Below are 27,734 nucleotides of genomic sequence, written 5' to 3'. Positions count from 1 at the left end.
CATACACATACCCAGTACCCATACTCACATTCATACATTCCTGGGTACATGTATACCCACACAGAGGCAAAATAAAAATAAAAACCAACCAAGGATGGAGTGTCAGGAGACAGGACTTAGGTCATCTGGGCATAGTGGTGGGATCCTCTTGCCCTTTTGCTGAATCCCTACATACTGAGCTAGGAACCACCTAATCATATTGGATATTTCATTGGGAAACATGTTTTCTTGTTGAGTAAATCATGTTTGGGAAATAAAGTCAGAAGTGAGAACCACTCACCACTGTGCACAGACATGCCATTCAATGTCTTCACCTTCGCCTGGGAGGTTTTCATATTCCCATTTTACAGACGAGTAGCTGGGGCCCAGAATAGATAAGTGACTACCCCAGCATTCCAACGCTGGAAGGTGGACAGAACTGGGCCTGGTACAGGTGAGGTCCCAGGATGCAGTGTGATATACAAGATCATGCCAGTGCATGGCCTGTGAGTCTCACCTTCCCTGGTCCTGGGTGGAACCTTCTTCCTGATTCTACGGCTGTACATCTATCTATATGTCCTGCATTCCATCTCCTTTGCTCCCTGACCTGCTCTTTCTCTGCAGGCTTGGGTACCTCCCATCCTTTGACCAATAGGACAGCACCCAGCTTTATCTAGTCAAGGCAGCTTCTGTCGCATCCAGGCTCCCTCCCCTTGCATAAGAGGACAGGGGACCAAGGTTGTAGACAAGGGGAGGGGCCAGGTAGTTTCTTTTCTGAGTTTCCTTTGTCCCCATGTTCTGACCACACCTGCTGGTATATCTCATAGCTCTGCCTCTGCTGAGGACTTAGACCTTTGCCATCATGATGTGTGTTGGAGCCACTCCTTTGGTGCTAGGAGACGTTTGCTACCTCCAGGGCTGTAGGGCATAGATGTCCCCTGATAGAGCCAGAAACCAGAGGCATTAGTGGGACTAAGTCCCCAAGCCAAGCTTGATGATCTTGTCTGTCTACCATGTCTTCTTCCCAGAGCTGTTGGGACAGTCAGGAGGAAGAAGAATGCCCGAGACTTAGTACTTTGTAAATGCTAGTGGATATACAAATTAGCGTGACTTTGCGGGTCATGGAGCCCTTCCCTGTGGTTCAGTACCCCATCCTTCCTGGTGCCTACAACCACCTCCTCAGCCATTAGAACATGGCTGGGGCAAGGCAGCCTCAATCAGCTGAATGTGAATTTAGTGGGGCTCTGGCCCTTTCAGAAGAGGGTCAGGGATGGGGGTCCACTCTACTGTGCCACTCCCTCCCCCCAACAGGTCCCCCTAGCTGCTCCCCAGCCACAGTGCATTCAGAGTCACAGCATCATGTCATCACCATGCCGTGCATCACCATCCTCTGCAATTGTTGGTTGACCTGCGAGTCTAGGTCCTTTTCTGTCCTCAAACCAGGTCTCTTTAGTTCCATCATGTAGCCCCAGATCTGGTCATGAGGAGCCCCTTACCAGGCCCAGGCTCACTTAGATGTGAGCTGGCTGTCTCTTTATCAGCGTCTGTCTCTGGTTTAGGCAACATGTTGGTGTCCCTCTGCAGGAAGGTCCCCTGTCGAAGGTGGCATCTCTATAGGTGGCCACTACAGCCTCCTATTGGACCCTGGTTAATAGAGAGTCTGCAGCCAGACCCACAAGGAAATAGACCTTTGTGTGTCCTTTGCCTCCTTGCTCCAGGCCTTGTGTGGACCTAGAGGAAGAATCTCTTGAAAACAGGCTCTTATTTTCCTGCCTGTCTCCTGCTCTGGTCTCTGGGGACCACACCATCCTTTCTTGGTCAGCCTCTCAGTCTCTGGCAGTTCCCTGTGAAGCCTTCCTGGTGCTAATCCTTGGAGGTCCCCTGATCCTTGCATACCATCAGAGGCCATGATGGAAGTGTACTAGCCCCTGGGCGAGAGCTTGGCTGGAAGTCCCTCAACCCTCACTATTTTCTTCCTGACATCTCTCAGGCCATTCCTTTTTGAGGTTCCTCCGGAGTCTGCTCCCTTGCAGGGAGCCTGCCCCCTGCCCCAGCTCTGTCTTTCTCCAAGGCCATGGTAGGTCATCTCCCTGTACACTCTGGTCATGTTTCCCATGAACCCCTTGTCTGTCAGCCCCTGCACACCAGTCTGCCACATGGTCTTGTCTGGGCATCCCTGGGAGGCAGTGGCAGTGATTCTAGTTTTGATTCTAGAAGTGTTGAGCTGGCACCCTGCCATTGTGCACAGTGGTGGCTGGGCTGGCTGGCTGGTTCTAAACATGGCCTCTTGGGAAATGGGGTAAGGTGGGGACCTCTGGGCCTTGAAATGGATGGTGTGTTGGCTCTGTGTGTTCACTACTTTCTGAAGAAGCCCTGGCCTTGGACTCTGCCTCCATGGATGGAGCTTCTATTGAGAAAGCCACACAGAGAAAACCTTACTGTGGACCCTAGGGAGTGGGGCTGGGAACCAGGCCACCTGCAGCTACTTGTCACTCAGGGTGGCTCCAGCCTTAATTTCCCCATTTGTGAACTCTGTTCCTCCCTTCGGGATGACCTCCCTTCCTGTGCTGGTGACAGGAATACAGAGATATGTGAATCTTGTTTCTGTCCAGGAAGAGGTTAAGCTAATGGACAGATGCTGGCTCCAGCCAGGTGCAGTCATGTGGTGGCCAGCATAGGTGAGCAGAAGAGGACCCTCGTGGGCTGCTGGTCTTGAGTGCCCAACTGTCTGCTAGTACTTCACCCACACTGTCTCCTTTCACTCAAGGGTACATCAGTGTTTGCCATTCTGCAGTGTATGCTGACCTTTCAAGTTAAAAAAAAAAAAAAAAGTCCCTCCTAGCCAGCGATGTGGGTGTGTGGGCAGCTGTCCTTTGCCTCACAGGGCCCAGCAGGGTGTGGGTACCTCTTGCAGTGGGTGTTCAGCTGGCTTTTGTCAGCCTTGGGGTGGGGGTAGGACGCTTGTCACAGCTTCATTATTTTTCCCTTCTGGCCCAGTGTGTTCTGCAGATAGTCTTGGTAAAGTGGCTATGTTGGTGGTGCTGGTCCAGTGTAGAAGGCCTAGCTCCATCCCCAGCATAAATAAGAAGGCTGATGGTTCTTATACTGAAGGAAACAGCCAAAACAGTGATTCTCAACCTAAGGGTCATAACCCCTTGGGGGGGGGGCGCAAATGACCCTTCCTAAGAACATCTGAAAACACAGATATTTATATTATCATTCATAGCAGTAGCAAAATTACAGTTATGAAGTAGCAATGAAATAATTTTATGTTTGGGGATCGCCCAGCATGAGGAACTGTATTAAAGGGTCACAGCATTAGGAAGGTTGACAACTGCTAAGCTAGAGAGGCTCTTCAGTGGCCTGAGGCTACCATACAAATGGGCTTGAACTCTGCCACTGGCCTGGGTTGAGGGAGCTATGGGTCCCTACCATGTGCATCTAGCAGGGGTAAGGAACTGTGGCCCTTCTAGGCAAAGCTCTGCATCTGATGCCCACACACTGACTGGTCTTGCCCTCTGGCTGAGGTACTTAGGCTCAGTGGCCTCCATTGCTGTCGCTTTATAAAATGAGGATTGCTGGACCCCTGACAGAATGCATCAGAGGCAAACATGCAGTTAGCAAATAGTTCTGAAGTCCCTGTCACTAACTCTGCTGCATGCTTGTCTTTAGTGGGCAGTGTGGAGGTCAAAGGGCCGTTGAGAGACCTGATTGAAGCCATTTTTCCTGAGGGCTGATGATCTTGGATGTGCAGTTTCAGTACTCGCCAAATCTTGAGTTTTCCATTCCTCTTGGAAGTCTTTGGAGTTATTGCCCAGCATCCCAGACTAGTAACCAGCACACAGACCAGTACCCAACACTGAGACTGCTACCCAGCACCCAAACCCCATAAGTCATTGTTGAATGAATGAAGGCTGCTTTACTAGGCAACAGGAGTCTGCAGCACTTGCAGAGTGGTTTCAGATGAAATAAAGCAGATAGACAAGAGCAGCTTACGGCAGGATATGTGCTACACAGTGGTTTGATGGGAGATTCTTCTGCTTAGAACAGAATGGGACAGATGACAGTGTGTTAGAACCTAGCCCGGGTCTCTTCCTTACCTTAGAGATCATTGTTTGAGTTTAAGGCTTTCATTTCCTCTTCAAGAGAGGACTCCCTTAGTCCCATAGTTTGAAGTTTGTGACCAAGCCATTTAAATGCTGTATGTTTTGGGTGTTTATTTTATTACTGGTATATAATGGGTATTGGGAAGGGCCAAGCAGGCAGGCACTCAGGCCTCTCCTGACTCCTTCCCAGATTCTCTCTCACACCCAACACTTCATTTTACTGCCATTGCAAATGAGCCACAGTGCAGTACACCTGCTAAAAGAAATGGATGCCTCTCCGGTTACACTCATAGAAGCAGAACGTGAATCAAAGGAGGTGACTGCTGTACTATGCTATGCAGTGCTGGGGTCAGACCAGCCTGACATGAGAGGGTCTGTTCTGGGTCATGGGGACAACTTTTTGGAGTGGTAGCAGACAAGAACATCATCCTCAGAAAAGATAACCTAAGGGCCTGGCCAGCCCTCTGATGTCTGCCATTGTCCCTACAGCCAGGTGGTCGTCTCGGCAGGGGTTGAGTCACCCTCATGGAAGGGAGAGGACCCTACCGGATCTACGACCCAGGGGGCAGCACGCCTTTGGGAGAGGCATCAGCAGCTTTTGAACGCCTAGTGGTGGAGAATACCCGGCTGAAGGGAAAAATACAAGGGATAAAGACGTTAGGTAAAGCAGACCATGCCCCGCCCCTGTTGTCCCTCTCCCTACAGCCTGCAGTGCCAGTACCCTCACAAAGGTTGGCAGGTGCCTCTGCCCATCATCCGCTGTTGCTGTGACCCAGTGTTAGCCTCTGGCATCTCTGCATTCTGTAGCCTGGTGATGGCATTCCCAGCCCTGATTTCTCCCACCCCAGAGGGTGTCCTTGAGGGACCAAGAGGGAAGCATGATGGGGAGAGGAGTACAAGGCCCATTTTGTGGACCTGGAGCCAGAATGTCCTTGACCTGTTGGAGAAGTGAAGTGTGTGAGATGAGGAGAGCCAGTGTACCAGGGCAGTCCCAGAACCCAGGGCTTGGATGCCAGGCCAGGAGCAGAACTGGCCCAGAGCTCAGTGCAGCACAGCCCTCCACCCTCTTCCTTCAGCTTCTGCTCAAGCTATCCCCACTGTCCAGCCCGTCCTTCCCTCCATCCTTGCCCACCATGACCGATGCATGGCATGCTTCTCCTTGGTGCAGAGCCTTCACTTACTTCCCTCTCCCTCTCCTTACACTGTGTCTGGAAGTCACTTTCTTTGTGTTCAAGCTTGGTGTGGAGGGCATAGTACCCTGGCTTTCCAAGTGCTTTCTCCTTGCATTGAAGAACCCACTTGGGGTAGCGGTGGGTGGGGATGGAAAATTTTCCTCTCTCCACCTGCAGAAGGAAAACTGAGGCCTAGAAAGCAGGGAGTTCCTCAAGAACCCCTCACTTCTGTGTGTGCGTTTGTGTGTGTGTGGGGGGCAAATATGGAGGGAGAGGTGGGGGGGAAGAGGAGGCCAGAGGTAGGTTTTCTTGGGCCCTACTGCCAGATTCCTCTTATGATGGCTTGTTTTGGGGAGGGGCAGAGCACAAGCTTGGACTTGCAGCCCACATAGCCACGATGGGAATGAAGTCAGTCCTTGGCCAGGATTGAGGCAGGGATAGAGACAGCCATGCTCTATCTGGGCTGGGTAAATCTATGTGCTTCTTCCTTGTCTCTAGGGGAGCTCCTAGAGGAGTCTCAGATGGAAGCATCCAGGCTCAGACAGAAGGCTGAGGAGCTGGTCAAGGACACTGAGCTGCCTCCACCGCCACCTGCTCCTTCCTTGGGCTCCTTCGATCCCCTGGCTGAGCTCACAGGTACCAGAAGAATCCAGAACCCCTACCTCTCTGAACCTAGACTGTCCAGGCCCTGAATACTACAAGACCTACCCCTTCTCACTCAGACCATCTTCTGTGCACATCTTTTGGCTACAGCACCTGTGGAAGGTCAAATCTATAAGGGACCTCAGAATGTGATTCAGCACTCCTGATGCCCTGGTTCATGGCACCAAAGACATGGCCTTAGGGCTTTATCAGCATGGTTATTGAGTCCCTAGCTGCTGTGTGGCAGGCCAGCCCCCAGGCATGGAAGCTGAACATTCTTTGTTCCCGCCTCCCTGCTTGTATTTCATAATCAGGAAGGCTGAGGCCCAGAGAAGAATCTGGCCTTGCCTGTTAGCCTTCAGCAGTGCCTACGCTATCTTCGAAAGGAGAGGGTGACAGTGACTAAGGGTTGGTCTCTGTATGGTCACCTTGTGTTACTCCAGTGTGTCTTGAGTCCTGGGCAAGGACTAGAGCCAAGAGAAGATCTCCTACACCAGACTTGGGCACTTCCTGCTGCTACTCTTCAGACTCTGCCCAGGCCCCTGTGACACCTTCTTTTTTAAGGGTGATGATACTTGCCAGACAGATGAGAAGCGGGGGCAGGTGTTAGAGCCTGTGGCACAGCTGTCAGAAGGGCATTCGAGTCCTCACTGGCCCAGTCAGCTGTTAATTCTCAGTGTCTGATTGGGGCCAGGTCCACTCCAGTGTGGTGGGGAGATATTCACAAGACTTCTGCAGCAGGGACCCCCAATGGTAGGGAAGGTGAGCTGCATTTGAGACCAGGTTTTACAGTTGATAACAGAGTGACTAGCCAAGTTGCTGATCTTGCCAAACCTTGGTTTCCCTTCCTGGGCTGTCATGAGAACACCATAGCGGGTGGGGCTGTAGTTCAGTGGGTAGAATGCTCACCTAGCCTGTAATAAACCCTGAGTGTGTTCCATCTTCAGCTGCTCTGAATAAAGTACGTGTGCACTCACCTGTAATCCTGGAGTTTGGTGGCAGGAAGATAAAAAGTCCAGTGTCATCCTCAGTTGTACACTGAATGAATTTGGGGCCAGCCTGAGCTACATGAAACCAAGTTTGAAGCCAACCTAAGCTGCATGAGCCTTTTTCAAAACCCAATAGAAAGCACTTGGTTAATTGAAAATTGTGCCTATAACCCTGAGGCAGATCTAGGGGAACAGGGAGCCAGGGACACCTTGGAGTTTTCCTAGGAAGGTCTGAGAAGAGGGTCTCTGCCCAGTCTCTGTCAGCATTACTCAGGCCAGTCATTTCACAGGGCTTCTTGTCTTAAAGGGACAGCCTCCCTTTCCTCCAGGTCAAGAAAGAACTCCGAGAGCTTCCATCATTGTGGGCTGGGTTTGGGCTTCTTCCCTTCTGGGTTTCTTTAGCCACAGTCTTGATTTTCCAGGACAGGATACACAGGTCCAGGTACATCCTCCTGCCACCACTCCCACCACCACCACCACTCCCACCACCACTGAAAACTCCATGGAGAAGCCAGCACCAACCTCCAGGCCTTCATCCAATGTAAGTTGCATTTGGAGTGTGGAGGTGCCCGAAGCTGCCTGAAGCTCTTCCCACCTCACACTGGGAGGGAGCAGCTTGTCATTTTGAGATGGAAGTCATAGTTAATATGACCAGGAAGGCCCTGATCCGACAAGGAATTCCTCTCATTTAATAATCTGTGTAATGTGATGTGCCCACTAGTGGGGCACAGACACACACTGCTAAGAGGCTCAGAAACCATGGCCTGCAGGCTCAGTGGAGAAATTTAGCTTGATGTTGTAAGGTCAGTTCCTCCAGGGAGCCTTCAGATAGTGAGGAGAGAGGGGCCTTTTCCATGGTCATGTGTGGAACTCAAAGAGAGTAGGTTTGGGGGAGGTCTTCTCTAGCAGGGTTAGACCACAGAAGGGGTCATGGTAGCTGTGACTAGGTGGCCAGCCAGGCTGGTTTCCATCTGTCCTACCCCATCTCAGGACTGGGAAAGCTGGATAGTCTCTGCATGTCAAGAAGGTTTTGGGTTTTTGGGTTTGGGGTTTTTTTGGTTTGGTTTGGTTTTGGTTTTTCAAGACAGGGTTTCTCTGTGGCTTTGGAGGCTGTCCTAGAACTAGTTCTTGTAGACCAGGCTGGCCTTGAACTCACAGAGATCCACCTGCCTTTGCCTCCCAAGCACTGGGATTAAAGGCATGCACCACCTCGCCCACCCCCACCCCCAGCATTTTTAAATTTGGTTTTGTGGGGTCGTTTGGTGTGTGTGTGTGTGTGTGTGTGTGTGTGTGTACTGTATGCATAGGGGTATACACCAGTGTGTGCTTGTGAGGACAGAGGAGGACGTCAGGTGTCCTGTTTTATTGCTCTCTTCCCTTCCTCACCCCCAAAGTCTCTTCACTGAACCTAGAGCTTGCCATTTTCAGATAAGCCAGCTGGCCAGCAAGCTCCAGTGATCCCCCTGTCTCTGTCCAACCCAATGCTGGGGTTACAGATAACAGATACCCAGTCATGCTTTTTACATGGGTGCTGGGGAATCCAATCATAGGTCCTCCTGCTGGCATAGCAAACCACTGAGCCATCTGCCCCAACCCCTCCTGGCCAGGTTTAAGGGGAATCTTAGAGCCAAGTGCAGATTCAGATGGACTGTGGGCCCATTATGATTGAACAGCCCATAAAGTCTGCTTGGAATGGCTAGAGGTATAAAAAAAAAAAAAGAAGAAGATTGGCTAGCCACCATCTGATAAACATTCTGCATTGTCCACCTATCCTCAGTGTTCTCAGATCAATTCTCTCCTGGTGACCTCTGGGGCTGGGTTGGCAAGGCTTCCTTAGTGGTAGCTATAATGGCTGCTGTCGTGCAGGGAGTAAGCTACAGACACTTGAGCCTAGGAGATTTGGCAGAAATCTGCCCTTTTTGTGAAGAGTCCCGCCTTGTGTGTTAACTAATTCTGTGAACATTCAAAAGAATATGAGCCTTCCAGCTAGGCCATGAGTGGCTTTGGAGAATAAAGCTCATGAAACATTTTAAAACGTAGAATCCTTGGGTCAGTAGGTGGCTTGGTAGGTAAAGGTGATTGCTATTAAGTGTGAACTCAGAAACCTCAGTTCTGTCCCCAGAACCTGTGGGGTAGAGAGGAGGCAACTGATGTGCACACGTGCTGTGGTATCAACACACACACACACACACACACACACACACACACACACACACACACACACCCAGTGAAGATATAAATAATAGTGGTGGTTAAAGGTCAGCCCTCACACCCCTTTCACAGATAAGGTAGTGGCCAAGGATGGGTATGACCTCAGATCACAAGGAGGGTGATGTGATGGCAGTTGTGTGCAGTCCCTGGTGATCTCATGTGAATGGTGTGTGACCTCTGGAAACTCTGCCACTGTTTGCTTTTCTGTCCCTTCAGTGCTCTTCACTAGGGACAGGGTGCATTTCTTTTGGGCAGCCCCTAACTGTTTTTTTGTACAGGGCACCTCCTCTGACTTTGAAGTGGTCCCCAATGAGGAGCAGAATTCTCCACCCAAAACTGACAGCCACCCTAGGAACATGATGGTGAGCACAGGCTAGCCCCCTAAGCACATCCTCTGCTTTCCTTTCTGTCTGTCACCTGCCCCTGCGTGACAGGTACTGGGGCCACTCAGATCCCTTGGGTCCCCTGGAGTTACATGGGGGACACAGAGGGGCTAGAGCATGGGGTGCTTCTCGTTCTCATATGCAAATCCCCTGTTGGTGACTTCCCCGGCTTAGGGCACACAATACCCCACTGTTGTGAAACTCTGGGCCATTTGCCAGCCTCACTGGCATCTGGGCCAATCACCTTTCTATCAGTTATGATGACTCAGCCTTTTGGGTCTGTAGTCTCCAAGCCTGGGGGTGTGGAAAGGGTCTGCCTGGTGCTTGTGGTGTGAATGGGAGTGGAGGGGAGTAATTTACCCTTTTAGTGCAGGTTCTTGACTCCTCCCAGGAGCAGGTGGGTTGAAGGTTAAACTTTCTGTTCACATGTGGGGTGCACATATTTCTCCAGCTTCAGAAGGGCTGCTCACATCCCCATTTCTGCCTTGTAGTGCTTACCACCTTGATCCCAAACATGCAAATCCTTCTGTTCTTTCTTAAAATGCCAGACTTCATGGAGAGCTATTGTGAAAGATCTGGAAGATTGCTCAGAGACCTTATATTCCTACCTTCTCCTCATTCCTCCCTCCCTTCCCATTAATATGTGTGTGTGTGTGTGTGTGTGTGTGTGTGTGTGTGTGTGTGTGAGAGAGAGAGAGAGAGAGAGAGAGAGAGAGAGAGAGAGAGAGACAGAGACAGAGAGAGAGACAGAGAGAGAGACAGACAGACAGACAGACAGACAGACAGACAGACAGACAGACTCATTCTGTAGCTCAACTCAGGGAACCCTGTTACCTCTTGCCTTATCTCCTAAGTCTTTGAAATGACAGGCGTGACTCACTTCTTTTTAAATTAAATTGCTGCTATGCCAGTGCTACATGCCTTCACATTTACTGATCCCACAGTCTCGATTGCCTCAAGTCGTGAAGGTTTGAATGGCCCATGTGCTTTTGCTCCCCCACAAACATAGTGACCCACCTCACACCAGCATTTAGCCTCTAGTGTGGAGAGAATCACCCTGTCAGGCAGAGTATCAGACAGGAACTCTGTTTTGTCTCCTGGGACCATATGTCTTTCATCCTGTTCTGTCCCTGAGGACTCAGACTCAACTGAGGAGGCAAGATGCCCTGGTTCAGAAAGGTTTCACCCTGTGACCATGGGATGATAATTTAGCTCTTGAGTTAAAAGTCCCTGTGTAGTCAGCCTGTTTTGCCTGTACCAAGCCAGGAATGCATTGGCTCCTGCTGGTAGCTTGGATCTGAAGCACTTTATGAGCCTTCAGAGAACAGCCTTGGCCACTCCTGTTCCTTTGTGGGATGAAATGCAGAATTGGAGAGAGAGATGCTACCTTTCTTAGAACAGGGTGCTGACAGGGAACAGGCTGACTATTCAGTTGCCACAGAGCTTAGTAGCAGGTCACAGAGCCCTGGATTGCAGTCAGAAAATCCCAGTTGTAGGGCTGGATCTGCTGTGTACTGACTGGGGTGCTGTGAGTAAGTTCTCTGTCACTGTGCTTCACTGTCCCAGCCTGAACCCTGAGGTCCCTGTGGCTCTGCTCTCTGATTCTGATGTGCTGTAGGAGGTCTGTTGTGTGAGTCTCTGAAGTATTTGTGGGGAGGGGGCCTGGAGGAGCTGAAGTGTATGAACATTTGGGGTAGGTGATCAGGACATACAGAACCCTGGGGTCTGGCACAGGGGCTTGGGCAGGAGAATGTTGGAAGGCCAGGATTAATGCCTCGAGAAGGAAAAATCCCACTGGAGTGGATGCTTAGGCCTGCTGTGGGCATAAGCAGGGCTGTGGCTTCAGTAGGAATGTTCTAGAGAGAGTGGAGGGAGCAGGACTCAACTGCTCTGCATAGACTGCTGTCTCTTAAAATACTACACTATATTGAGGTCCTTTGGAGTAGTGGAGCTGTGATTCTTAGAAACAGATGGCATTTCATCCACTCCCAGGCAGACCCCCCTGCCCCGAGTGTAGCCTCTCAAGCTCAGGGAGCAGGGTCTGTCTGTACAGCTAGGGATACACTCTCTGCCTTCACTCCTGTGAATTTTGTTGTGCAATTAAGGAGGGAAATGGTATACACACACTGCTGGGGCAAGGCCCAGCCTGGGGGTGGGGTGGTGGTGGTGGTGGTGAACTGACTACCCTCAGGCACTCAGTATGGCTTAAAGCATAGAGGGAAGATGGCTCTGGTGTTGTTAGGCCAGTAAGATGCTCAGTAAGTGGCCTGGAAGTTCTAGGTCCTGCCCTATGAGTCAGCTCCAGATAAGGAACCTGTGTAACTGGAAAATTTCCCTGGGCTAAGCAGAGGCCACAGGGGAAACTGAGTCATGAAGAATGGGGAAGCAGTGGGAGAATTGGTGAAGATCATCCCCTTGCTCCCACAGGAGCTGGGGCCCCCACCCCTAGAGGACAGCAATCTCATGCTCCACCTGCAGCGCCTGGAGACCACCCTGAGCGTGTGTGCCGAGGAGCCTGACCACAGCCAGCTCTTCACCCACTTGGGCCGCATGGCCCTTGAGTTCAACAGATTAGCCTCCAAGGTGCATAAAAATGAGCAACGCACATCCATCCTGCAGGTGAGGTGGGCCAGTGCCCCTTCCCCCAGCTCTGTGTAGTACAGGGGTTAAGGATGGGGACTTTGGAGGGCTGGATTCTAGGCCTACTTGGGGCCTCTTATTCACAATGGTGACTGCAGTAAGGAAGTTGTGGGAAGGTGTGAGAAAAAAAGAAGGAAATGAGGAAATGGGGATGGGCCTTGCAGATTCATAATGGGTGGCCTGGGGGTGTGGCCTGGCCAGCTGGATATGACCTGCTTTGTTTGATTTGGGGGGTGTTTTGTTTTGTTGGGTTTCTTCTTCTTCTTCTTCTTCTTCTTCTTCTTCTTCTTCTTCTTCTTCTTCTTCTTCTTCTTCTTCTTCTTCTTCTTCTTCTTCTCCCTCTTCTTCTTCCTCCTCCTCCTTCTTTCTTCTTCTTCTTCTTCTTCTTCTTCTTCTTTTTTTTTTTTTTTTTGAGACAGGGTCTCGATTGCCTCGAGTCGTGAAGGTTTGAATGGCCCATGTGCTTTTGCTCCCCCACAAACATAGTGACCCACCTCACACCAGCATTTAGCCTCTAGTGTGGAGAGAATCACCCTGTCATGCGGCCCACTGTGTATCCCCACCAGGCCTAGAATTCACTATGTAGACCAAGTTGGCCCTAAACGCAGAGATCCACTTGCCTCTGGTACCCAAGCTCACACTGTGGCTTGCTTTGCTTTCACTGCAGCTCTTTGTACGTTCTACCCCCTGCATTAAGAGCCATTCATATGACCCTTTCCCAGATGGGCAAACAGCCCTCAAAAAAAAATTTTTTAACCCCCACATCACCCAACAGGTAAATGATGGCCTGATACTAGAACCCTTTTTTTTTTTTTTTTTTTTTGAGACAGTTTCACTCTTAACCTAGACTGGCCTGGAGCTCCCTCTGTAGCCCAGGCTGTTCTCAGACTCACAATATCCTCCTGCCTCAGCAACCTAAGTGCTGGGATCCCAGACATGAGCTGCCACACCCAGCTTTAATCTGTCATATTTTAAATTTCATACCCTTAGCCACCCTCCCTACCCACCTCCTTTTTCAAATCCCTCCCAAAAGGCTCCGTGTGCTAGGAAATGGTCAGATTCCTTTGCTTGGCCAGGTCAGGCTTTGGAGTTTTGCTGCCCTTGGTTTGCCATTGCCGAATGATCTTGGACAAGTCACTAATCTCTGTGCTATCAGGAATTGAGCTAGCAGTGCCCTCCTCCTGGGACTACTGCATCAGGGGAGGCTCTTGTGCAGTTAGAACCTAGTTCTGGGAGAGGTCACTGTCAGCTTTGTTTGACAGTGCTCATCTGTGCAGATATCTTGCTTATACAAATAAAGCCTCTCTGAAGGTCAGAGAAGAAGCAAGCCACAGCATCGGCGCTGGATGGACCATCTTAACGTGGAGGACTTTGCAGTTGATTCTTGACAATTACAGTTAATTGGTGACCATTGTAAAGATGTTGAAAGTGAGGCTGCTAGAGGGCCTTCTCAGGGCTTGAGCAACCCCCTTGCTTTTGGACAGAGCCCTCACCCTAAGGCCTCCTACTTTTAGATAGACCCTCCTCCTTCTGTGCCAGTTGACATTGATGAAAGGAGGGAATCCACCCTGTGTATTTGAGCAGTTGAGGTCTTGGCTGGTTACATGGCAGGGAGCACGCAGGACATCCTTTTATTGGAGAGTGGGGAAGCAATGGGAATGTGTGGTGGAGGGCCTACGAGTGTAGTCTGGGTGAGGGGACCTCTTTGAGAGGCTGACAAGGCTTTGGGGTTTCCATGCGGAGCCCTGAGAAAGAAAACCTGACGAAAGAAAACCTGTTTCAAAAAAAAAGTCAGAGAAATGACTTAGCAGTTAAGAAGAACACTGGCTGCTCTTGGAGAGGACCTGGGTTTGGTACCCAGCACCCATGTAGCATCCATCTCACATTATAGCTCCAGTTCCTGGGGATCTGATGCACTCTTCTGGCCTCTGTGGGCACTATGCACATATGGCGCCCAGACATACATGTAGGCAAAACACCTATATACATAAAATAAAAACAAATCAGTCTTTAAACAATAAACGAGCTCATAGGTGTGCTCTTAGGTTCTCTAATAGAGAGTGGTGACCTTTGACTGCTAATGAGCCTGTCTAGCATCTGATTTATACCCAGGGCATTTACCTTGAGGCTCCAAGAACAGCCCTCTGGCCTGGAATGACAGTGTAACAAATGAGGTGTCATTGTGGCCTTCCCTTAGGGACAGAAGCAGGACATTCTGTTCCCTGGAGTCCCCACCTAGGGACACAGCAACTCCCTGTTTCTCAGCCTCTGGGTGGTGGAAGCTAAATCCAGTTCCTCCTCATTCTCTCTCTGATTTGTTTCTTGGTTCACTCAACAAACATTGCAGGCTCACACCTGTAATTTCAGCACTTAGGAGGCCGAGGCAAGAAGATTACTGGGAGTTCAATATTGAGGTATATAGTGAGGTTCAGGCCTAACAGCAGGGGTACAGGGTGTGGCCTTGCCTAAAAAAGAAAAGGCCAAAGGGCCCAGGGTCCTTTGATGGGCATTGAAGAAACCAGTAACAAGCTTTCTGTTTTCTCAACCTTCAACCCACAATGTCCGACATCCACAGTGCAAGGCTGCCTTTCCAGGAGAGCCATCTATCCAGGACTGTCTTATGCCAGTCAGAAAGGAAGCCAGCAGTTCTGGAGTCTCCCTGGGTGACATAATATAATTTCCCTTGTATCCTGTGTAGTCAGAATTTATTTCTTTCCACACCATTCCTAGAGTGAATACAAGATATCCACCCTAGTTAGAAAAAGAGACCAGAGAAGTGAGCCAGGGAGGGCTGCCAAGGAGGAGCAGTCTAGGCAGGGAGAGCCATGAAGGGAAGAGGGAGGGAATTCTCGTTGGGAGGACCAGGACCCCCAGTGCATCCTCCCTGCTGGCTCCCATGAAAGAGAAGCCTGCATGGATGGGCCTAGTGGCTTGGCTCCCAGCTGTCCTGCCAATCAAGGAGATACAGTATCTGGTCCTGCCAGGGCTGACTGCTGCTCCAGCCTCCTGTGAGCCTTCCTTGGGACATGCCTCCTCTTAACTCCCACCCATCTACCAATCTGCCCCACAGACCTTGTGCGAGCAGCTGCGTCAGGAGAATGAAGCCCTGAAGGCCAAGTTGGACAAGGGTCTGGAACAGCGGGATCAAGCTGCTGAAAGGCTACGGTAAGTCCAGGCCACCTTGAGACTGGAAGAGGAGGAGGAATAATGTGACGGACGTACTGGTTCTTGGGATGAGACCACATCTTAGAGCTCTATTCTGACAGCAGATCTCTTGGCCCTTCTCCTTGGCTTCTGGTATTTTCTCCCTTGTATTTTGTTTACCTTGGAGAAGGGGTTGTAAACAGCATTGAGAGCTACCCTTCTCCCTTGGGGCTAACTGCTAATATTTGTGTAAGAGCTGGCTCAGGACTCTCCTGCCCCCTGGCGGTCATTATCATCCCCTGCTTTATTTTTCTGGGATCTTTGGAAGTCCTTCACTGGATTCCGGCCTGTGGGAAGGCATGCATGCTTACTCCAGCCTCTCTGTCTTTGGCAAGACTGAGTTAGGGTGTCTTAGGTGAATCATAGGGTCTGCCTATCACCAAGGATCTCTGTGGCCACAGTGTAGGAGGCCTTTGTGATAGCTGGATCTCAAAGGGCCTTTGTCCTCAGATTGTACAGACTAATACTAATGGGGATTATGTAAGGGGAGACTGGCCCAGGAAGAGGCGGTCTTCCTAAGGGTATCACTACAAGGACCTAAGCACTCACTAGAGCCTGCTGACAGTTCCTGCTCACTGTGGTCCTGGGTAACAGGGTGCTAGGTTATCTCTTAGACAAAAGAATCTGTATTAGAACCAGGGCTTGCCACTCCGTTGTTCCCTCTTGGTCACTGGCCACAGGGACATTTTGAATCATTGTGCCTTGGTTTACTTTTGAATGGCCCAGTGGTTGGAGTTTAGAGCCATACTCCATTATTCATGGAGGACATGGATAATGTCAAGGACAAGGATACCCAGGGCGAAGGAAAGGTGAGTAGGTGAAAAGGCAAAAGGCTTCTCCCAAGGGCTTATGGGTAAGAAGGCAGGAATTCAAATCCTTGCTGAATGATGTGGGGAAAAGCCATTTGATTCCATGATGTTCCTGTAATTAAATGGAGGCTGAGGATGTGTCCATGTTTCAGGCATCCCGAGACCCCAGCAATACCTTACCTCATGAACTTAGGATTTCACTCTCATTTAGTGCTTGCTTTGTTTGGAACAGTCTTGCTCTATAGCCCAGAAAACTAACTGTGTAGCTCAGGCTGGCCTCAGACTCCATAGTCCTGCTTCAGCACCCAGAACGTTGCGATTACAGGTGTGAGCACCCACACTCAGCTTTGCTTGGCAACTGCTCCTACTGTAAAGGTTTCCCCTGGAGCATCACCTGTATTCAACAGACGGTTACCTTGAAGCAGATATGGTGACTGGTGTATGCAGATTCACTGCCAGATGTCTGTGTTGACGAGGGGGAGTGGCAGGTGCTAGTGAGTGCTCAGGACCTACTAACACCACACAGACTCTGCCTGCTTCAGCTGAGTCAGGACACTCGGCTGTAACCAAAGGTACATGTTTTTCTTGTGAGAACATGACGGTAGGACCTGAAGGTGCCATGTGTGTAGACAACCCACAGACAGGGAAACTGCTAAGGGTTCTCAAGAAGTCTACACACCAGCTAAGTGGCTCATGGATGCCCTTTTGGTCTCAGTCACACATCCCAGAACACTGCTACAGTGACTGTGACATTAGGTCCTTGATGTCAAAGGCTCCTTAACCCAGGGCTGACATTGTGACTTCTCCACTTGTCTCTTATCCAGGGAGGAGAACATGGAGCTCAAAAAACTGTTGATGAACAGCAGCTGCAAAGAGAGCCTCTGTGGGCAGCCCAGCTCCCCAAAGACAGAGGGTGCTGGCAAGAAGGGTATGGCCGGACAGCAGCAGGTGCGTGGCGGGAAGTTCTAGTATCCCAACCCAGGATCTGCTCACCTCCTCAGTACGAGAGAGCCTACCTCCTCCTACACACAGTTCCAGTGGCAGAACGTTCCAGGTGATAGACCGTGTTTCCTAACACAGCACCTGCCTCTGCAGTATGACATGACCGCTCCTTGGTCTTTTGTTCTGCCGTCACTCCCTATGGAGTGTCCCATTCCGAGACGCATGCTCAGAACTATTAGCAGTCCTGAAGCTCTGTGGCCCCCACTGGCTGCCTCTCTTGCTTGCTACCTTGGATTATCCAGCTGCTACTAATGGGAGTTGGGGTTCAATGTTTTTCTCATTCTGGGTACTAGCACGTTAATGCATTTTTTATCAAGGTCTCCCCCTTAAAGGTGACTCCCAAAAGTCAGTGTAGCATATCACACATTCCATGGCAGAACTGAGGTGTCAGTCTGAGCGGGATCCTATGGGGATGTGTTAAGCTTATGGGATTGCACCTTGGAGCCTCTGTATGGAGAGGAAGATGTTGGCAGATTCATTATAGTCTGTGGGGATGCCACAGCAGTGACCTATACCTTCCCACCTCCAGGCCCAGCCTTGCCACACAGCCAAGTCCTAAGTGTCTCTTGCTCCATTGTCACCAGTCTCCCAATCTCTCCTCATCTGGTCTTTAACAGAACTTGCCCCCCTCCTTAAGTGAGTTGTAATCAGTTCAGCATAAGTCCTAATGCTAACTTTATACTATGTAATGTAGTAATTATCTGGGTCACTCACTCCTCATCTCTGGGTAGAGATGTACTTTACCCGAGACTCGCAAGGCCATGAGCTCACTCAGACTCTTCTGCCTGAAAGGATATCTTTTCCATGTACACCTCTGACAGGAGTCTTGGAGAAGTCATGTGCCATCATGTAATTAAGATTCTTCCATCTTCCTCTCAAGCAAACATGGGTGTGGCCAGCTAAACAGCAAAGCCTTCTCATTTCTCTGTGCCTCCCCCCCACTAGCACTGTGCCCCCTTCTTCTTCTTCTTCTTCTTCTTCTTCTTCTTCTTCTTCTTCTTCTTCTTCTTCTTCTTCTTCTTCTTCTTCTTCTTCTTCTTCTTCTTCTGTTGTTGTTGTTGTTGTTGTTGGTTTTTTGAGACAGGGTTTCTCTGTGGCTTTGGAGGCTGTCCTGGAACTAGCTCTTGTAGACCAGGATGGTCTCGAACTCACAGAGATCCGCCTGCCTCTGCCTACTGAGTGCTGGGATTAAAGGTGTGCGCCACCACTGCCCGGCCCATGATTTTACTATGTAGCTATGGTTGGTCTGGAACTCACTCTGTAGACCAACCTGGCCTCCAGCTCATAGAGATCCTCCTGCCTTTGCTGGGATTAAAGATATGTACCACTACACCTAGCCTTTAGCTGTTGCTTTTAATAGTAGTAGATTTCGGAGCAGGGTTGCCTCTGTCTGCCAGGGTAAGGGAACCCAGCACCCTCCAGGAGACAGTGTGCTTCCTGGGGGCAGGCATCTCTGCCCTTTCTCAGAGGCCACCATATCAAATATACCTTTTTCTTTCCAGGTTCCATGGTATGCTTTCAGAACATAGCCTGTAGGGGGCACTAGAAGCCCACAAGCTCTGCTTCCAGCCTCTGCCCAGCCTGTGATAGGGACTAGAGAATGTGAGAGTAAGGACAGCATGACTATAGGGCAGATCAAACTCATAGGTGAGCTTCAGTCAATGGGACCCATGCTGACCCCACAGTCTTGATCACACACACTGAGGGCCATGGTAACAGTCATGGCATCTGCACTCCTAGCCTTGTTCTGTGGTTGTCACCTCAACACTTACTAGTTCAAAATATTTTATTTTGAGGTAACTTTAAACTTAGAAGTGAGTTCTGTTCCCATACACCCCCTGACTTCCCTGGCCAGCTTCCATAACCTCAGAACCACCTCACCAACCATCTTACATAACTATGGTTCAGTTACCAAAGTTGGATTTAACATTGGCCTCACAACACTATTCAGCTGCCACATGTCCTTCACTCTTGTCCTTTCCTTGTTCTCGAATTGAATCCAGGATCTCACACGGCATTCAGTTGTCACAGCTCCTTAGTCTCCTCATGCCTGTGGTATTGCTCAGCTGTTCCTTGTTTTCATGACCTTGATGCTTTTGAGTTATGCTGGCCAGTTGTTTTTCAGAATAGCTTTGGGTTTAGATTAGATTGTGGTTGTAGAATTTGGGAGGAATCTCAGTGCCGTGCCATGTGCACATGTCTGCACGGTGCTGGGCTCTTAGCACATGCATCTGGGCTCTCAGTATCTGCTGACCTCCATAAAACTTTGGCATTTGTGTTGGGGGTTGCATGTGTGTATGGAGGTCAGAAGACAGCTTGTAGGAGTCAGTTCTCTCCTGCCACCATGTAGGTTCTGGAGATAGAGCTCAGGTCATGAGGCTTAGAGATAACTACTTTCACTCACTGAGCCATCTCACTGACTCCTGATAACTTTAAAAAGTATGTAACTCACACCTTCCAAGTCAGAGATTTGATCTTGTTATGGGGGTTGACCAACAGTGCCTCAGAGCTAGAGCCAAAGCCAGGAAGATGGCTGTGGAAAGAGCTGGGGTTGGGATGGTGAGGCTGGCAGCCATGGTATACATCAGCAAAGGGGATGATCCTCATGGGTTTCCAGAAGGAGGAGGTCACGCTGTGACACCTCTTCTGGTGGCTGTTGGGTAGGAGGAACAGGGTGATTAGAGACAGGGATTGGAGCCCTCTGAGGCCAGTAGGCTGCGGAGCAAAGCTATACCTAAGACTTTGGTGAAAGCTCTCTCTGTTTACCCCTAGGCAGGTAAAGTCCCCGAGGTGGGGGTCTTGGGTACCGCTGAGAAGAAGGTGAAGGTGCTGGAACAGCAACGTATGGAGGTAGGTGGTTAGACAGAGTGTTCAGTGAGCACCCTTCTCCTTTCCTGGGACCAGAGGGAGGAAGGCTCCACTTGACTCTCTGCTTCCTCTGGACCTCTGGCTCCAGGTCATCTTGGAGAGTTATCATGGGAACCATTGAACCATCTGCCTGTGGGGATGGTCTTTCTTGATCCACCACAGGGATCACTGAGGATACTGTGTTTGTGGCACAGCCTAAAATTGTTTGGAGAGCTTAGGGAGCTGGAGAGATGGCTCCATGGTAGGAGGAGTGCATGCTGCTCTTGCAGAAGACCCAGGATGCATTCCCAGGACTCACAAAGGGCAACTCACAACTGCCTGTAACTCCACTTCAGAGAGTCTGACCCCCTGTTCTGGCCTCCGTGGGCACCGGCATTCATGTGTACAAACTCACATACAGGCACACACATGTATACACATAACTCAAAAGAGGAAGCTTAGGAAAGATAAATAAACTGAATAGTCCAGGGAGGTCTTGGTAAGTCAGGCCAGTGTCAGCATTAGAGACACATGCTGCAGTGTAGGGAGGGAGTGGCCAGCAGTGAGGGAAGCTTCTATGCCCTTGGCAGCAGCATTGTGTGTCCCACAAGCTCCCTCCCCAGCTCCAGCCCCAGTGGTAGCCTGTCCCTGTCCCCCCTCTCGCTAGGCCTCTTCCTTCCTGCACCTCTTGCCTTCACACACAGCTGAAAGCTTGCTTACATGCATACTCTAGGTTTGTTTTACTAATATCTCAGAACTAAAAGAATGCTCATTATAAATTAATCAAGATTCTCCCTAGAGATAACTACAGCTGACTTCAGCTCACTGCATTCCCTCAGGGTTGTTCTGTTTTAGTTTTTTGTGGTTCTAGCAACTGGACCTATGGCCTCATCAAGTTGCCTAGGTGGACCTTGAACTCAGAGTCCTCTTTCCTCAGCTTCCTAAGTAGCCAAGGGCACAGAGGTGCAAACCCTGTATTCAGGAGTTTTTAATGCAGAAAATAAAATGACATTTATTACTTTTCAAATTAATTACTTAACAGATTAATCTGTTTAGACCTACAGCATAAGCCAATTCCTTTATTTTTTGGTGCTTTTGTCTTTGGTGTTACATCTGAAATCAGAATATCCTTTCTCGTGGTCTGTCATTTTATTTTCTTAGTGATATAGAGTTGTTTTTCTCCCCTGAGTAATTGCTCTGTCAAGAGTATGGCTTATAATTAGCATTATCTTAAAGCTGAGAGAATGTATTAAGTGTCTTTATTTTCTTAATGGCTGTGCATTATCTGTTTATAGTGTAATTTAACCCATGTCCTACACTAAGCTGACCTTTGGGTGTGCCTGTATTCACACATGCACACGCACACACACACGAGAATCTGTATTTTTGGTTTTGTTTTGAAATAGGGTCTCTGTGTAGCTTTGGCTCTTATGGCTGTGTAGACCAGGCTAGCCTCAAACTCATAGAGATCCTCCTACTTCTGCCTCCTGAGTGCTGGGATTAAAGGTGTGGCTGCCATGTCTGGCTGATTAAGTGTTTTTCTTTCCTTTTTTTTCTTACTGCACCAGGGATTGAACCAAGGATCTTGTGCATGCTTGGCAAGCACTCTCCTACAGAGTCACACGCCTCAGCCCTTGGTTTTAGTGTTTCCATTGGTTACATTTTTCAGAGCGGAATAGTTTTTGTGTTAAAGACAGTGAAAGCATGAAATGGTGGCACCCTATTGAGATTGCCCTCTGAAGACTCATGTTTATGCCTCACAGTAGCTGTCTCCTGGTCTCAGTTTTCCCTGTTGCTTTCCTAGCAAGACTGAAATGCAGATGGGGACAAAGGTGGAGCAGCAAGAAGCTTTTGATCAGTGCAGGATGGAGGCAGTGTTGCAGCTCTGGGCATCTGGAGAGCTGGGGCATGGGGTGGGTATCTGGCACTCCTTCTGTGTGTTTCTAACCCAGCACCTGTCTGCCCACAGCTGCTGGAAGTGAACAAGCAGTGGGACCAGCATTTCCGGTCCATGAAGCAGCAGTATGAGCAGAAGGTGATGGAGTTCCTGGGAGCTGAGCTGAGGATGGTTCAAGGAAGAGGGATGAGAGGCTTGTGGCCAGGATGAGATGGAGTTGGGGGAGACAGCTGGTGCATGCCTCCCCCTGACCTCACACTCCCTCTCTGTGGCTCCTCCAGATCACAGAGTTACGCCAGAAGCTAGTGGACCTGCAGAAACAGGTGACTGAGCTGGAGGCTGAGCGTGAGCAGAAGCAGCGGGACTTTGACCAGAAACTCCTCCTGGCTAAGTCGAAGATTGAGATGGAAGAGGCAAGTGTGACCAGGCTTGCAGTCTTTGAGGTTCCAGGCTCCTTCCCAGAGTCTCTGGGGTCAGAGTCAAGCACTCTGTGACCTCTGGCGGGTCTGTTTCCCTTCTTAAAATTGAGAAGATGGGATAACTATTGCTTTTCAGTTTTTCTTGCTTACATTTTGCAAAGCTTTTTAATCAGTTGAATTTTTTTAAGGTTTACTTTTCTTTTATGTGTATAGGTGTTTTGCCTGCATTTATGTCTGTACCATATGTGTGCCCAGTGCCAACAGAGGCCAGAAGAGATCATCAGATCTCTTGGAACTGGAGTTACAGACAGTTGTGAGCCCACTGTATGGGTGCTGGGAATCAAACCCAGGTCCTCTAAAAGAGCAGCCAGTGCCCTTAACCACTAAGTTGTCTCTCCATCCCCTGATCAGTTAAAATATTAACTCCTAAATAACTATACAAAGAATTACATAATATAATGCCTCGAGGTGGTAGCACACACCTTTAGTCCTGGGAGGCAGAGGCAGGCAGATCTCTGTGTGAGTTGGAGGCCAGCCTGGACTTCAGAGTATGTTCCAGGACAGGCTCCAAAGCTATACCACAGAGAAACCCTGCCTTGAAAAATAAACAAAAAAGTTCACAATATAAAAACATAAAAATGGGACACAGTAGGCTCACACCTGCAATCTTAGCACTCAGGAGACTGAGGCAGGGCAATAGAGAGTTACAGATAAGCCTGAGTTATATAGCAAGACCCTGTCATAGGGAGGAGCTGGTACACAGTTGGTGAAGTGTTTGCCTAGTAGGCATGGGGCCATGAATTCAATCCCTAGTGCTACATAAACAGATGCATACAGAGGGAAGTTAAGAAGTTTAGGGCTATTCTTGGCTGCATAGTGAGTTTGAGGCCAGCCGGGGCTACGTGAGACATGCCAAAATAAAAAGACGCTGTGTTCTGAAACACAAAAGCAGGGGCAAGGAGCTGTTCAGAGTAGAGTAGGGCCTAAGACCGACTCTACTGGATACTGGTGTATCTAGTCATCTTCTCAGCCTGCCCTGGTCACTGTACCAGATAGACTCAGGGAAAACAGTCAGCTCTGCTCTGGCTGAAGAAGAGATGCTCAGCGACCAGATAGAGGCTAATAGGTAAAAGTATATTATGTTCCACAACAGAGAAGGGGCAGAGATCAAAGACTGGGCAGAAGGATCTCTGATTTGGGCTATGCTGTGGAACTGCACTCTTAAGAAATGGCCACTGCTCTGCCATGTGTGACTAGTGCCAGCCACAGCCCTGGAGAGTCCTGAAGCTGCTGACAGAAGAAAGGCCACCTGGCTCCCTCACCCTTGGGGATTTAGTGACAGTGCCACTTCTTTCTCTTCATGGGAGCTGTGCGTGGACTGCTTTGCCAAGCTTTAAAGCAGATATTTTCAACACTGATTGCATTTCAGAGTCATGCCACCAGCACGTGGCACCTGGGCCTTATCTGAGCACAGGCTGTGCCTCTGACTACCCCTCTCCCATGAGGATTGGTGGCAGAGACACTGTGGCCTTTCTTCTGAGTGCACCAGCATGGCACTCATGTCTACAGGGATACAGATCCTGCAATCTGACCTCTGTCCTGTCCTTTGGAGAAGGGCAGGACCTTTTCAGGTTATGCCTGGCCTTGCAGATGGGAACTCTGTGGTCAAGGACACACCTTGTCCTAGAGTCTTCAGCAGGAGCCAGGACATCACACGTATGGCTTGGCCCAGGCTGCCCTCAGCCACCTCCGAGTAGAAATCACTCACCCACTGATGTGTGGAATATTAACCAAAGGTCACACAGGAAGGGATGAGCACTGACCCACCTCAGTCTGTCCCTTAATCCACATGACCCAATACAGATGAGCTAAACACTTTCCTGGAATACTTCCCCTCCCCCTCCAAGAGGTAACCATGGTTAAATTTTTTTAAGATTCATTTATTTTGTGTGTATGATTTTTTTGTCTTCATGTATGTATATATGTGTACCCCATGTGTGGCTGGTCCCATGGAGACCAAAAGAGGGTATCATATCCCATGGAACTGGAATTTTGGATGTTTGTGTAGTTATCATGTAAGGGCTAAGAATTTAACTCAGATCCTCTGCAAGAGCAGCAAGTGCTCCCAGTCATTTTTTCAAGTCCTATATCTGCTGACAGTCCAGTGGGGTTTTTTGTTTTGTTTTTTGCTGTGCCTGCTCTTTACGTTGCACTGCCATCCACTGTTTTAATTTTTATTTCTTTACTTTTGAGACATGCTTCATGCTATGTAGCCTAGGCTGGCCTGGAACTCACTGCATACACCAGGCCAGGCTTGAACTCAGAGATCCATCCATCTCCCCTCCACCCACCCCCCCACACCCCATCTCCGGACTGTAGGGATTAAAGTTGTCTGTCACCTCTTTCAGCCCAACCACTGTTTTAAACTCTGCCCAGCTGGCCTCATGGTGCAAGCCTGTAATGTCAGTTTCTTGGAAGGCTGAAGCAGGATTACCAAAGCTCAGGGCCTTCCTCTGCTACAGAATGAGTTAAAGCTTGCCTAGGCAATTTTAGTAAAATCATGTCTTGAAATGTAAAAATATCAAAAGTCAGGGGCTGGGAAGTTTGGGCCATAGCTCAAGGGTAGGATAGTTGCTTAGCAAGCATGAAATTCAGCCTGGATAAGTAAATAATCCATTTCCTGGCCAGGTGGATACCATTTGGTGCTTTCACCACTACAGCCCAGTTTGAGTCCCAGTCAGGGAATTGTATATGGACCAGTGAGGTGGCTGAGTGGACAAAGTACTTGCCACCAAGTCTAATGGTCTGAGTTTGATCCAGGGACCCACGTAGTAGGAGAGAACCGACTCACAAGTTGTCATCTGACCTCCACATGTGCATCCCCACACACAGACAATAAATAAATAAATAAAATAAGGAGCAAGGAACTCTTCCTTTGTGAATGGACTAGAAATGAGGACCTAGAATTGTGCCCCAGCTTCCTGTGTGATCTGTAAGAAGTCGACACACACAGATGCAGGCACACATATACACATACTCACACACACATACACACACAAGTTTCTCATTGAACAAAGGAGCAAAGGGGTTTGATGTGCTGCCACCATTCCAGCTGTCTCTGTATGATGGAGAGGCCTGGAAGCTTCCACCCCTTGACTGTGGTGATCTTTCATTCTGTGTACTTCTTTGGAGGGCCTCCTTCTGTCCCTGTTATGTCTTTGAGTGTGGTCTCTTCTGTTCTTCGAAACCTGAAATCTTTAAGGGGCTGTGGTATTCTTCATTCTATGTGAATCTGGTAGAGATGGGGGCTCCTGAGAGTTTCACAGACAACATTTTACACCCAGTTTTGGGACTCACAGCTCTCATGAGGTCCCTCTGTGACTTTTGATAAGGTTCCAGTAGCCTCAGAAATTTAGAAGGCTTACTTAAGAGGCTGGAAAGATGGCTGCTCTTAACCTGGGTTCAATTCCCAGCACCCACATGGCATCTCATAACTGTCTATAACTCCATTTCCAGGGAATCTGACACCTTCACACCAATGTACATAAAATGAATTTAAATGAACTGAACTAAAGAAAAAGAAAGCTTACTTAAGAGGGCCTGTGTGGGGCCCAGGGTCTCAGCCAGCATCAGTGCTGAGTTTTTAACTCTGCCAGGCTTCTCTTCCTTGAGAGCAGGATAAATGGGCTCCCAGAGACACCAGCCTCTCCTCGGGTTCCTTGCAGAAAGCTCTGTCTGAGGTGGTTGCTGAGAGGGAACCAGGGCATGGATCAGACAGTTCAGGCCTCCTGTTTACCAATCCTGCATTCTCTACAGACTGATAAGGAACGGCTGACAGTGGAGGCCAAGGAGTTGCACAAGAAAGTCAGGCACCTGCAGGATCAGCTGAGTCCACTCACCCGGCATCGAGAATACCAGGAAAAGGAGATCCAGCGGCTCAATAAGGTGACTCACTCTATAGATCTTACACCTCTGGCTAGCTCAATGCCGGAAGTAAAATTGAGCACCATCATCCCTGGCTGCCCACCCCCACCCCCACCCCAGCTTTGTCAGATCTTCAGGGTAGGTTGGTAAAATAGAAACTAAGTATCTATTGCAGTCCAGGCTCACATAACTGGAGGCAAGGTGGGTTGCTGGGGCCTGAATCTTGAAGAAGCTGTCTGATGAGGCAGCTTCTCTCGCAGAGCTAGGCTGCTTTCTAGGGCTTGGGTATGAAAAGTGGAGCCAGGCCTGTTCAGAGGTCTTTGTACGTGAAGACCTCAGGTTAGCCTGAGGATTAAGTGCACAGACAGAGCCAGGTGGTGATGGCGCATGCATTTAATCCCAGCACTTGGGAGCAAGGCAGAGGCAGGTGGATCTCTGTGAGTTTAAGGCCAGCCTGGTCTACAGAGCGAGTTCCAGGACAGGCTCCAAAGCTACAGAGAAACCCTGTCTCGAAAAACAAAACAACAAGAAGAAATAGCACAGACAGGCTGTGTTGAAGTCCTGTGTTCACTCATTAGCTTTCTCCATTTGCAGTTTCCTTCAGCAACAGAAGCCCTCAGCAGTCTCCATTGGGATTTCTGTTGCTATAATAAACCACCATGACCAAAAGCAACTGGGAGAGGAAAGGGTTTATTTCATTTATAACTTTTAGGTCCCAGTCCATTACTGAGGAAAGTCAGGGCAGGAATCTGGAAATAGGAACTGAAGCAGAAACTGTAGAAGAATACTGTTTACAGTCTTGCTGTTCATAGCTTACTCAGCCTGCTTTAGTATACACTCCAGGACTAACAGCCCAGGGGTGGGACCACCCACAATGAGATGACCCTTCCCATATCAATCACTAAGCAAGAAAATGCCTCAAAGGCTTGCCTGTAGGCCAGTTTGGTGTGGGCATTTTCTCAGTTGAGGTTTCCTCAGATGACTCTGGCTTGTGTCAAGTTGACAGAAAACCAACACAGGACACTCAGTCGAGTCACAGTGGGTCTCTGGGCCTCAGTTTCCATATGTGGAGACTAGGGATGAGCTCCTAGCCTTTGCTCCACAGGATGATGAAGAGGCTTCCGGGGCAGTGGTCCATGTACAGTGTTGATGGAGAGGGCTGGTTAAGTACCAGTGCTTCTGGGGTTACACTTAGAGTCACTGTACTGTCAGAAAGAGGGGTCTTCAGAGGGGTCTGACTTCCAAGGAAGCCCTGCTGCTGATCCTGTCCCTTCTCTCCTGGCCCCAGGCCCTGGAGGATGCCCTCAGCATCCAGGCCTCTCCATCATCACCAACACCAGCTTTTGGAAGCCCAGAAGGGGCTGGGAGCCACCTGAGGAAGCAGGAGCTAGTGACACAGAATGAGCTGCTGAAACAGCAGGTAAGGCTTGGAGAGTGGATGCACCCCCAGGAGCCAGCCAGCCTTCCCTCATGCTGTCCATTCCCTGTGGGCCTAGTCATCACATTTCTA

General features: G+C 49.5%; 1 protein-coding gene across 10 annotated transcripts in view; it reads left to right on the top strand.

Annotated features, from left to right (window-relative positions):
* Nucleotides 1-27,734, top strand: part of Tnip1 (TNFAIP3 interacting protein 1) — a 52,407-nt gene that overhangs the window by 16,911 nt on the left and 7,762 nt on the right. For 6 of the 10 annotated variants that reach the window (XM_027427473.1, XM_027427472.1, XM_027427468.1 and 3 more), the window contains 12 exons: nucleotides 4,575-4,746; nucleotides 5,756-5,893; nucleotides 7,311-7,429; nucleotides 9,378-9,461; nucleotides 11,910-12,101; nucleotides 15,193-15,287; nucleotides 16,960-17,083; nucleotides 19,910-19,987; nucleotides 21,954-22,019; nucleotides 22,163-22,294; nucleotides 26,117-26,245; nucleotides 27,513-27,644. In XM_027427473.1, coding sequence (XP_027283274.1) covers nucleotides 4,611-4,746; nucleotides 5,756-5,893; nucleotides 7,311-7,429; nucleotides 9,378-9,461; nucleotides 11,910-12,101; nucleotides 15,193-15,287; nucleotides 16,960-17,083; nucleotides 19,910-19,987; nucleotides 21,954-22,019; nucleotides 22,163-22,294; nucleotides 26,117-26,245; nucleotides 27,513-27,644 — 1,425 coding nt within the window. In that variant the 5' untranslated portion in view covers nucleotides 4,575-4,610. The remainder of the gene's footprint in view (nucleotides 1-4,574; nucleotides 4,747-5,755; nucleotides 5,894-7,310; nucleotides 7,430-9,377; nucleotides 9,462-11,909; nucleotides 12,102-15,192; nucleotides 15,288-16,959; nucleotides 17,084-19,909; nucleotides 19,988-21,953; nucleotides 22,020-22,162; nucleotides 22,295-26,116; nucleotides 26,246-27,512; nucleotides 27,645-27,734) is intronic. The other 4 variants (XM_027427475.2, XM_027427476.2, XM_027427477.2 and 1 more) reach the window with 2 other exon arrangements.

The sequence above is a fragment of the Cricetulus griseus genome, chromosome 7 (genome assembly GCF_003668045.3).
Source record: "Cricetulus griseus strain 17A/GY chromosome 7, alternate assembly CriGri-PICRH-1.0, whole genome shotgun sequence".
Lineage (NCBI taxonomy): Eukaryota > Metazoa > Chordata > Mammalia > Rodentia > Cricetidae > Cricetulus > Cricetulus griseus.
Note: the sequence above shows the minus strand (reverse complement) of the source record. Positions and strands in the feature narration are given on the sequence as shown.